Source organism: Meleagris gallopavo, chromosome Z, assembly GCF_905368555.1.
Source record: "Meleagris gallopavo chromosome Z, MGAL_WU_HG_1.1, whole genome shotgun sequence".
NCBI classification, from domain to species: domain Eukaryota; kingdom Metazoa; phylum Chordata; class Aves; order Galliformes; family Phasianidae; genus Meleagris; species Meleagris gallopavo.
The window spans coordinates 48845368-48857588 of NC_139435.1; the positions used below are offsets into that span (position 1 = coordinate 48845368).

Consider the following 12221-nt stretch of genomic DNA (forward strand, 5'->3'; position numbering starts at 1 on the left):
TAGAATTGTAACACTTTTATTATCTATGACTTTTTTTTTTGTCTTTGTAAAATGTAAACACCACAAAAGTCTTTGACAGATTACAGAGCACAACTTTCCATCTGATTTTTTTTTTGTAAATTTCTCAGTCTATTGAAAATTGAATTAACATACATTTAGATTTAATGTATAAAGCAACAGTTCTAAATGTCCAAGGTATTGCAGTATTAAAACTTAAAATGTATGTTTTAAATATTTAATCCAAGTAGCATTAAAGGGACACTGTCAAAATCTTACGACAAAAATTGAGCAACTCTTAACAAAAATAGTTTGAGCCAATTCTTTATATTTAAGACACATCATTTACTTAGTAGTGAACTTCTACAGTACAAAAATAATTTTAAGATCCCCCAAAACTATTTTCATTGGATTATAGCAGCAGTTTACTAACACACCCCATTTTTGGGCTGTGTTCATGTAAAGCTCACTTCTGATCTAGAAAGTTATTCCATAGTTTTGTCAAGGCAAAAATACAAACAAAAAAATCAACAGGTACGTGCATTTGTTGCATATACTTACTGGGCTTAAACATGGTTTAACATTCTAACAGTGTTCTAACAGTAACCTGGATAGTTAAGGATCTTGTAGCTAATACCTAGCACAGATTTAGGAACAAACGACAGAGGAATTCTCTCCTTTTCCATTGGCAAGCCTGTCAGCTTCCTGTTTGGAGTTCTGGTTTCACGTATCTGACTTCAGGTGCCATAAGGGTAGAGCAAATAAGCAAGTCACAGTTGTGTAAGAAAACAAGCTAATTGAACTCAACCTCAATCTACTACTTAACAGTTCCAGAACTTTACTAACTGCCATACATATTGGCAGTCCTCACAGAATAGGTCTCTGTCCATGCTACTGCACAGCACAGACCAACACTACTACTGGTATGATGTTGCAGATGTCAGTCACTCTTGGTAGAACATTCAGTGCTCTGTATTTCTTTGCCTGTTCTGACTTTCCCACATTATACCATACTCTCAACTGCCCATTACAAAACCCCTGGCTATGAAGAACTATGTCTGGACTGCTACACGAATAGTACCATATGTCAGTCAGCAGGGAAAAAAGGAAAACCATATGGTGAAGTTTGTTCTGTGCCTCTACACAGAATGGCTTTTGCAGATTAACATTTTGCATTCCTTTCTCTGGCAAAATAAGACCCAGATAGACAGCTCTGAGCTTCACTTGAGACACAAGTCTATGCACTGCTTAGACACTTCTCATGTAATACACTGGCACAGCTACATTTCTCCAAAAGAAAGACTGTGATCGATCCAAATGATAACAAGTTTTCCAGGTGCCACACCTGTTCTGCCTATTTACATTTTGCTCTAGCTTATAAGAGGAGACAAGCACTGCTAACAAGAATGAGGCACATCACAGTGCATCAGTACTACTCTTGGTGAAGAACATAATCTAATAGTAAAGACAGGAATGCAGTGAACTGTGAAAGGAGAATAAAAAGGATTATGTAAGATGTTCTCCTTCACTATTTTTGCACAGCTTTTGCAACTGGTTTCCCCCAAAAAATGCTTTTGTCCCCAGAATTTACATATGTTATCAAGGCCACTCACTTCCACTCATCCATGCCTTAGAGCCCAAAATTTGGGCTCCCTTTCTCTTGGGTATGGTGAGAGGGGAAAAAAAAAAAAAAAAAGAAAAAAAGCGACCTTTCACATAAAGTGAAAGCCAAACAAATAAGGCTAAACTCCACTAAAATTTGAGATAAACATCTGCAATCTCTTGTAAGGAAAGTACAAATTTATATACAAAAATAGTATAAGACAGTGTCCTTTTAAAGAAGTTTAAATATATAGACTGTTAGAACAACTACACAAGCTTTAAACATTTTAACAGCTTTTAAATAAGCAAGTTACAATGTCATTTAGCATTTCTCAGTGTATTCAGCTTGTTTTGAACAGACTCAAATTCAACGCACTTTCCATAAAAACTAAATGCATCAAAACACTTCATAAGCAAACAGTTGAAGATACATTCATTGCGTGGAGACAAGTGCACCAGCAGTTTAATCCAACACTGCAGTGGGGCAAGGCAGTGTTACTGCCTCCATCCATTTTTCCCACAGAGCATTAACAGCCAAGCTATAATCCAGATACACCACAAGACTCTTAAACACAAATAAAGGCTTTAAGTTTGTCACAGCCTGTTTGGATCTCTCATTTGTAAATAAAGTATAAATTAAACTTTATTTAATGAGATCATCAGGAAAAAACACCACCACACCAAGCTAGGGCTTAATCCATGTTGTACAGGCTAGTTAAACACATGCATTCATCAATTCATTACTTCAGTAGCTCACAATTTCCCTAATAGTGTAACTTGCACATCTCTAAGCAAAATAGTTCCCTTCTTGTGACAGTGCTTATCATACTCTTCCATGGGGTGCACATGTCTCCTGCATCATACTCAAAAGCATGAAAACCCTAGTGATCTGGAAGCTGTTGTATCCACATCAAAAGGAGTTTGTGTGAGCTGACCTATCTATATCATCCAGCTTAAGAGTTTGGTCTATACCATTTCCATACATTAGTGGACTGTGCAGAAACTTTACAAAAATTCTGGAGGTGACTGCAGCAGGGGACAGCAAGCTGCAGGTGGTAACAGCTGCACCATGGCCCTTATCACTCTGCCCACAGCATCCTACCTATGCGTTGCTCTCGTTTGCACCTGATGGTGCTGTTCTCAGTGCAAATCAGGCCTTAACATGAGCTGTGTTAGGCCAAAGCCTGAGCAGGGATCAGGTGAACACCTACCATCTTAGTGCTACATCAACGAAGTTTCAGGCAGGGATGTAAGAAGTCTCATTTTGGCATATGTCAGAAACATATCAAAAATAAAACAATGTATTTCAATCACAATATCTGTGCAAACTTGCCCTGAAAAAATAGAAGGAAAAATGGCAGCTTTGGCTAAGCTACTAGCTTGCGATTTTTTTCCCCACAAAAACAGGAACAGAGTAAGCAAAAATAAGGACAATTTTTACAGCTCATCCACATTATTTTGCCAGCTCTTTCCTAAAGCATACTGCTTTTTCTTGTGTCATCATTTTCACAAGTCCTTTGGTTTCTCACTGGGAGACAAACACAAATGCATGCTCAGGAAGAAGTACCCCTGGAATTTGTAAGGTGAAGTGCTATGCTTGCAATGGATTTCATGGCACAAGTTGAGATTTTGTGACAAACTCCAGCTTTTGAGATATAGTTGGAAGCTAATTGATACAGCCTTTCTGCTCCAAATATGTTGAAGTGCCCAGGAAGTACCTTCTCTACAAGACCTCTATCCACCAACTCCATCAGGCGCTGGCAGCTCACAACGTAGTCACTTATGTTGCTGTAGGGAAGCCAGTCAATCATGGATCCATCATACACAACATCTCCACTGAATAAAATCTTGTGTTCTCGGTCATGTAAGCAAATACTTCCTCGGGAATGGCCAGGCATGTGCATGACAGTGAGCTGCCGGTCTCCAAGGCTGATTACATCTCCTGCAAACATATATGTAACGGGGAAATGTATGCACTTATCATGCACATTAAACATCACAAAAGAAGTACAGCCTACCCATATGCTGAGTGTTTCATACATACCACACATGCACCAGGGCCCTTTTTTCTTGCTGTGTGCCAAAGAAGAATTTGAAAAATACACTGTACAAAATGGTATTTCCCAGTGATTGTAATTAATAGCACAGGCTTGACCTACCTCTATTAACTGAGCCTATTTTCATCCTATTATGCTAAACAATAGGGAATGTGACGGGGAAAATAAAATTGGAAACAAACAGAAATCATCTAAGCCACGTCTCCTTTGAAAGTCTGTAAAATTTTTCAGTTTATTAAAATTTATCCCCAGTTCACCTAGAACTCCACTGCAGTCAGGGCAAAATGACAGAACATAAATTGCTGGAGGAGGAGCAAGTTTTGCCTTGAAAAAAGGTGTTTTTTGTTTTTGTTTTTTTTTAAATCTTGAATTAGGTAAATAAAAACAGAACATTCTACACTTTAGCTCTTTTGTTTCGCCAACTTAAACATGAATGCCTTTTCATTGTATTAGCCCCCGATCTTGTACTTTCAGCAGAAAGTAGTCCAAAAATGGAGAATAATTAACAAAACTGTTGTTAATTTTAAGTTATAATGCTAGCTTAATTATAACAGTACAATTCATAGGTGATAAATCTGTAAACTTTAGGGTTGTGCAGGGAAGGAATAAGAAACCTTATCGAAAGCATGTATGTAATAACTACACAAAGCTATTCTAAACAAGTTAACATCCAATACCACAAGCTTCATGAAATGAGGACCGGCAGGCACTGAGAGATTCTAAGACAACAATGCTTAGGACTGCAGTAAGCATTTCAAGTTGCAAAGTCAACAAGAAAAAGCTACCAAACTCCTTGTAAGTTAGAAATCTTAAAGTTACATATCTATTTTATGTCAAACTTGAGGCACGTATGCCTCAGTCCTCAGTGAGGACTACTTCAAGTGCCGAAGGCAGGGATGCTGCTCTTCATCCATTCACCTTCATTTGCAAAGCATCTGAATACAGTCTGGAAGTCACTGTAGAGAAAGCATTTCACCACGCTGTACCTATCAGTAAAACTGGTTTGCAGTACAAACTAGCAGTTAGCTACTACAAAGAAAATTTTCAGGCAAACTCTTTTTTAAAGGAAATGCCAAGAACACTTGATAGTAGAAAGTATCGGGCTAGTGTTTTGGGAAGATCTGGGCTCCATCAGAAGAGAGGTGGCCAGCACGGACAGGGAGGTGATTGTCCCCCTCAACTCTGCCCTTGTGAGGTCCCATCTGGAGTACTGCGTTCAAGTCTGGGGCCCCCAGCACAAGATAGGCAGAGAGCTGTTGGAGTGAGTCTAGAGGAGGGCCACAAAGATGATCAGAGAGCTGGAGCACCTCCCCTGTGAGGACAAGCTGATGGAGCTGGGCTCGTTCAGCCTGGAAGGCTGCAGGGTGACCTCATTGTAGCCTTCTAGTACCTAAAGGGAGCCTATTAACAGGAGGCAAGTCAACTCTTTGCAAGGGTAGATAATGAGAGGACAAGGGGAAAGTTGAAGCAGGGAAGACTTCGGTTGGATATCAGGGGGAAGTTCTTTACCAAGACTGTAGTGAGGTGCTGAAACAGGCTGCCCAGAGAAGCAGTGGATGCCCTGTCCCTGGAGGTGTTCAAGGCCAGGTTAGATGGGACCCTGGGCAGTCTGTTCCAATATTACATATGGAGGTTGGTGGCCCTGCCTGTAGCAGGGGGATTGGAGCTTGATGATCTTTGAGGTCCCTTCCAATCCTAACCTTTCTATGATCCTATGATCTGTATGATCCTTGATCCAGAAAATGACTGTGAGAATAAAACAATGGTGGAGATTAAGTTTTTAGAGTAAACTGGGTTTTAAATTGCTCCAGACCCCAAGAAAGACAGCACAAAGGAACAGAACATGAAATCCAGAACTAAAAGAAAAGTGTGGAATATTATATATAATTCTATACATATATATATTTACACAATATATTTTACTTGTAATACAATACAGTTCACTTGTAAAATTATGTATGTGTAATTATTTACATTTAAATTATATATACTTATAAAATTATGTATTTACATATACGTATTATATACAAAGAACTGGAATAGGTAAAGGAAAATGCTGACACGACTGACTATGAAAACAGTAAGTGATAAAGCAGAACAGAAGTAGATGCAGTTTTAACTAGAACAGCCAAAGCAGCTGGTTGAAGACTCTTGTAAGATTAGATAACGAAAAAAACTAATGCCAGTAAATGGAACAGGCAATGTAAAAGTAAGAGCTGTGGCTTTGGATTCTGACAGAACATAACTTCTGTATTTTGTGCAATACTAGATATACTCAGCCTACAGCAATTGCTCGTGCATTGCCATGACATGCCATTTCCACGCAGTTTGTCTCAATGAATGCTGTGCTAGAAACTTTTCTGTTACTTTGAAACTGAGTGTGCCTGCTCTCTTACATTCAATGCATTTATTTTTTTTTAATAATTCCTTCCTTTTGAAAAAAAAAACAAACAGCTTAACCTTCTGTTGACTCACTGAGCTAAATAGATCACCAAGTCTTCCTTGAAGCCTTTAGTTCTCCCTTCTCTGTGTCTAAGCTGAATGATGGCCCAGTACAGCCAGGAGGAGACTGCTACCTCGGTCATCTACGAAAGGCTAATTTGACTTGTCTGCTGTGCGCACATTCTTTAGCTCCTGCTCCACCAAGTTGTACAGCTGCTTGCCAAAATAAGCTTGCTACCTACAAAATCTATCTGAAAAACTGAACAGACGTGTGGTTTTATATATACATACAGAAACACATCTGTACACACACATACCTGTATATGTTATATGTATATATACCTGTAAAACATCTTTTATATAAATAATACATTCTTCTTATATTTTTCAACAAGACTATATGCAGCGTGCTGCACTTGGATTGGGGCAATCCCAGGTATTTATACAAACTGGGAGAGAACCCCTGCAGAGAAGGACTTGGGGGTCCTGATGGATGAGAAGCTGGACATGAACCAGCAGTGTGCACTTGCAGCCTGGAAGGCCAACTGTGTTCTGGGTGGCATTAAAAAAGGTGTGGCCAGAAGGGAGAGGGAGGTGGTTGTCCACCTCTACTCAGCTCTTGTGAGGCCCCATCTGCACTACTGCATCCAGGCCTGGGGTCCCGAGTACATGAAGGACGTGGAGTGGGTCCAGAGGAGGGCCACTAAGATGATCAGAGGGCTGGAATACCTCTCCTATGAAGAAAGGTTGAAGGAACTGGGCTCGTTTAGCTTGGAGAAGGCTCTGGGGAGACCTCATTTTGGCCATTCAATATTGAAGGGCGCATATAAACAAGAAGGGGAACGGCTGTTTATGAGGGTGGATAGTGATAGGACAAAGGAGAATGGTCCTAAACTGAGACAGGGGAGGTTTAGGTTAGATATTAGGAGAAAGTTTTTCACTCAGAGGGTGGTGATGCACTGGAACAGGTTGCCCAAGGAGGTTGTGGATGCCCCATCCCTGGAGGCATTCAAGGCTAGGCTGGATGTGGCTCTGGGTAGCCTGGTCTGGTGGTTGGCGACTCTGCACATAACAGGGAGGCTAAAACTCAATGACCATTGTGATCCTTTTCAACCCAGGCCATTCTATGATTCTGTGATTCCGTTAAACAAAACCCATATGCTTTCAATATACAGTTAAATAAACTGCTTTGTTCTTTATACAGTTATGCCTCAGCAGTTTACAAATAGCATAGGTTAGCAGATGCCAGAACTGACTGAGGTGTGACACTGATTAGTCAGTATTAAGATGCTAGATCCTTGCTCCTAGCAGTACCGCTGACTGTTATTCTAGGAAAAAAGTCCTCCTCCAAGAGGCACACAAACTGGGCGAGCAGAAGCTACTTCTACACGTTTCTGTCAACCCAAAATCCAAACCCCGTGTCTTAGAGCGGCGTCCAAACGCCCCTTGATCTCCCATACAGGGGTCGTGCCCACCCTCCTGTGCAACCCCTTTCCCTCACCTCCCACCTGCCCCCCGCTCCTGTCCTGACGCAGCTCCACGACGCCTCGGGCCCCGTCGCTGCCATCGGAGCTGCCCACCACCGTCCCAGGAAGAAGGGCACAAACCACAACAGCCGCAGCCCACGGGTGCCCGCAGCCCGCCGCCCCGCGGCGCTTACCCTCCTGCAAGAGGCGACTGGGCCGCACGGGCGGGACGCAGAAATGCCGCGCTCTCCAGCCGGGCCGCGGCGGCCGCGCCACCTCGCGGTCCGACAGCCAGGTGACGGCCTCGTAGTTGTCGCCGCGGAGCAGCGCGGCTGCCTCGGCGCTGTGCACCGCCACCTCCTCGAAGTGCTGCAACCCGCCCGAGTGGTCGAAGTGGACGTGGGTGGCCACGGCCAGCAGCGGCCGCGGGCCGGCCCCGTCCGGCGGCGCCAGCAGCCCCGCCGCCCGCAGGTAGTCGGGCAGGCTGCGCAGCCCCAGCCCCGCGTCGATCACCAGGTCGCGCTGCGAGCCCCGCACCAGCCAGATGTTGGCCCGATTGCCCGATTCGTAGAAGCGCTCCTGGATCCAGAATATGCCGCCGCCCAAGGGCTTGTGCGCGAACCACTCCAGCTCAGACATCGCGTCCGGCGCCGAGCCCGTCCGCGCGGCGTGACCGGGCGGGGCCTGGGGCGCGGGAGGGCGGGCAGAGTCGGGCCCGGCCCACTGCGGCAGCCGCGGGCGGAGCGAGGCTGCGGGTGAGTAGCGGGAGCGGAGGGGCAGCAGCCGGCGGTGGGAGGGAGGGGGGTCGCGGGACGGGACGGGACGAGACGGGACGAGGGCAATGAGGGAAGAGGCTCCGCAAGGGCGTATTGTCAGCTTGCAGTGTTGTCATCGCGGTCGGTATTTCACTTCCCTGACGCGTTCAGGGCATGCAGGTGGCACGAGCAATCCCCGCATTTAAGTGTCCATGCGTTATCTGCTCTGCCAGTATTTTCAGCTTCCGCTGGTTGCTCCCGTCTCAGAGAATGAACACAGCAGAAGTTGTGCTCAGAGTTGTGTGTTAATGGGAACTGGTGCAGGTGTTTGGCTGCCACACAGGCCTGCAGCTGCTTTGGTCTCTTCTGGCCTCAGAGGGTTTACCCAGCTGCGTGAGGGGCAGCTCCTGCAGCACATACAACTTCACACGCTTCAACTGTGTTTTTGCTTACCCCTGAAACTTGTCCTTTTTTTTTGATGGAGTAAATGCAACAGAATCTATCTGTAAATAAGGAACTTCATGCAACCAAACATCCTTCATAGCAGTTGAAGTCTTAATTTCTCATGGCAACTTTGTCATGTGTAGTTTGTTCTTAGACTCACAGAATCATAAAATATCTCAAGTTGGAAGGAAACAAAAGGATTGTAGAAGCATTAAGACTGGAAAAGACTACCAAGATCATCTAGTCCAACCCCAACCCATTACCACCATGCTCACTAACCATGTCCTTCAGTGCTGCATCCACATGCTTCTTGAATGGTGACTCCAGCACCTCCCAAGGCAACCTGTTCCAATATCTCACCGCTCTTTCTGAGAATATATATTTTTTTTCCTAATCTCCTCTCTCAACTTCTCCTTAAACTTAAATTGGCACTTAAAGCCATTCCATCTCATCCTTTTGCAGTTAACTGGGAGAATAGGCTGACCCCTATCCTGCCACCTCTCTGGTCAGTGTAGAGAGCAGTAAGGTCTCCCCTGAGCCTCCTCCAGACTTCTCCAGATCCCTTCACCACTCCCCATAAGGCTTATGCTCCAGTTTCATTGTCCTAACTGATGATCCTTTGCTGGATCATCAAGTCCAGCTCCTAGCTCCACACAGGACCACCCAAAATTCGAACTATATTTCTGTGATCAAACTGTAAAGTTATTTGTCAAAGTCATTGTTTCCTTTATGATTTCTCATCTCTTGCATTCGCTTTATGATGTCAGTGGACTTCTCTTAGGCTACTATGCTCAAAAGAAGATGAGTGTTAGTAAAACTGCCAAGTTGAAATAGCATTCATTTTAAAGCTTGTTGGTTCTCATCAGATTAATTCATTATTTCAAGAAAATATTATAGTTAATTTTAAAGCCAAATTTTTTTTAAAAAATATATATATATTTAATCCAAAGAATGTACCAATTCCCACACACCTGGAAATTTCCATCAAGTCCTTTTCTGTTTTCTTCCTTTTTTTTTTTGTTTTTTGTTTTTTGTTTTCTGTCAGTTCTCTTTTTTCACACCTTGATATCTGCTCATGTTTGGAAATTTATCTTTTATCTTTCTTCATTCTGCCAGGCTCACATTTTCTTTCTCATCTTGTTTTCAAAAGAATTTCACATATTTTTTCCATCTTCACTTAATTAAATACTCAGATTTTTCTTTCTTGTCTTTCTTAAAATGATTTATGTAGGACATTCTGATTTTTTTTTAGATGGTTTTCTGTGAAGTAGACTGACATAGAAATGTGTAGCATGATTTAGCTTCCTCCAAACAGAGCATATTCCTATGGAAAATAATACATAAGAAAATATACTTGTTTTTCATTGACATTTAATAAAAAGGCCGTTCCTTCAATTTTGGGAATTCTGAAAGGATCTTAAGTAGTCCTTTCTTTGTTCCTAATAGTAATTCTCCTTGTTGTCTTAGACAACTGTATGGAAAGCTATAGGTATTGTGCTAGTTCTTATTTTCTATTTGGATCTTTATCTTGTGTGGGTTGCCTTGAGAATAGCTGGGATGTTACAGGTAGAGCAGGAAGTCTGGAACAGTCTTGCAGTTTGATAACCTAGTAATTACTGGTATGCCCAAGCGATTTCTGGGCTGGGATTCCTCAGTCATACTTTATGTGGTCTTGAGACATGAGCAGTGTCACTTTGCTCAAACTTGGACCTCATCTCTTGATATCATTCTCCACAAAAAAAATGTTTCATGACTTATCTCTACCTGCCAGCTCATGGATCACACACTGAGATGGAGATTAGGTGAGATGTAGCTATAAATGCAGGCTTTTTATTTATTTATTTATTTTTAATAGCCATACAGAAATTTATGGCTATTGTGCAGTAAATTACTGTAATTGCGAGCTATTTTATTTTTTTTTTCTTTTATATGCTTGGTTAAATAGGGCAAGAAGAAATGGCCTCATGTTGCGTCAGGAGAGTTTTAGATTGGATACTAGGGAAATTTTCTTTACTGAAAGGGTTGTGAAGCATTGGAATTGGCTCTCCAGCAAAGTAGTTGAGCCCTCATCCCTGGAGGTAATAAAAGACGTGTAGATGTGGTGCCTAGGGACATGGTTGGATGGTAGACTTGGTAATATGAAGCTTGATGATCTTAACATGGGTGCCCAAACTTTTGGCTTAGAGTGAAGAGGAGTCTTCACTCTAAGATTTTGTATGTGATCTTGGGCTGCATATAAAATATATAATGTAGTTCATGTGTATAAGTAACAAAACTTAATATAAACATTAAAAGAGAGAAACAAAACCATAAAACTGGTGGGATATTTGACCATATTTTTGTGAAAATGGTGCACCAGTTGTTTGATGGTAGTAGCTGCAGTTCTTAGTGAATCTAAAGGTGTTCATCAGAGATTCTGGATGAAGTTTTCTCTTTTCGTGTTTCTTCCTCAAAAACAATTGTTTACAAATGTACGTACTGCCAAAAAGTGTTGACATGAATCAGGTATGGTCATGAAGTGAAGGGTATTTCTCTCTGCTAAGATAGGGCTTATACAGGTCTGGTAAAGAGACATGTCTGACTGCAATTCCATGCATTCCATTTGAAAATACAGGTAATGTATTTATGTTGACTAAAAATTGGGTCACAAATATATAAAAAAAACTGGTGATTCTTTAGCAATCTTGAAACCTGTTCCCAAATTCCGTTATCAAAATGGAAGCCACAGCTACGTATTTTTCACTGTTCACAGGACTGCATTTAGCCAATCTATCAAAATGCATACAATTGTTTGCCACAACTTAACTTGAGCCAGCACTGTGCTGCGCCTGCCCCTGTCCAAGTTTCATCCCAGACGGTGCTGACTGCACACCGCTGTGTGGTTGCTGTGAGCAATGGATGTGCTCCCAGGGCTGGTTTGGCTATTCAGTGGTTCAGAGCCACTGGGTACAGAATCACAGAATAGCAGGGATTGGAAGGGACCTTGAAAGATCATCTAATCCAGTGCCCCTGCTACAGGCATAGATCAGGTCTCCAGCGTGAGAGTTGATAGCTATGATTGGGCTTGTGCAAAGGGAGCACTCTGGATTCCACTTCACTCAGCATGTCAGGTACCTAAAGCAAAATTCATGGAGGCGTGGCAGGGCAAAGGCCTGGCCATCATACGTGATGAAGCAGGTGGGGCAACTCTACTCTGATGGTGCAGCCCTGACCAATCTGCAGTGCAGTGGACTGGTAAAAGTAGAGGGTGAGTTGTTCCGCCATGCCAGATCTGCAGCTGAAAGATGTGCCACTCTGAAAGAGAGAGAGCAGACATAGTTATTTGCTGACCCAACCAAGGATGAAAGAAACACCACATCACTTCAGCAGGGAGCCCTCCTGGCTCCACCACTCAGCCATCTCCTGCTCCCTGATGGTATATATGATGCTCCCTGTGGCTATGGCCCTGGCATGTCCTT

At 42.7% G+C, this 12221-nt stretch overlaps 2 protein-coding genes across 2 annotated transcripts in view; one reads left to right on the forward strand and one right to left on the reverse strand.

Annotated features, from left to right (window-relative positions):
* MBLAC2 (metallo-beta-lactamase domain containing 2) lies at positions 1-8259 on the reverse strand. Its single transcript, XM_085213015.1, has 2 exons — positions 7759-8259; positions 1-3541 (listed from the first exon to the last, which is right to left on the reverse strand). Exons 1-2 carry the CDS (start codon positions 8201-8203, stop codon positions 3153-3155), a joined length of 834 nt encoding a protein of 277 aa, XP_085069141.1. The 5' UTR covers positions 8204-8259; the 3' UTR covers positions 1-3152.
* POLR3G (RNA polymerase III subunit G) overlaps positions 8171-12221 on the forward strand; it is a 19996-nt gene continuing 15945 nt past the window's right edge. The window contains exon 1 of the mRNA XM_085213016.1: positions 8171-8319. The gene's annotated coding sequence lies outside the window, so the exon portion shown is untranslated. The remainder of the gene's footprint in view (positions 8320-12221) is intronic.

Bases quoted from the DNA above. Each gene is read 5' to 3' on its own strand.
- MBLAC2 (XM_085213015.1), bottom strand. From the start codon at position 8,203: ATGTCTGAGCTGGAGTGGTTCGCGCACAAGCCCTTGGGCGGCGGCATA. The intron at 3,542-7,758 runs GTAAGCGCCGCG...ATATGTTTGCAG, and splicing joins CAGTCGCCTCTTGCAGGAGG to GAGATGTAATCAGCCTTGGA.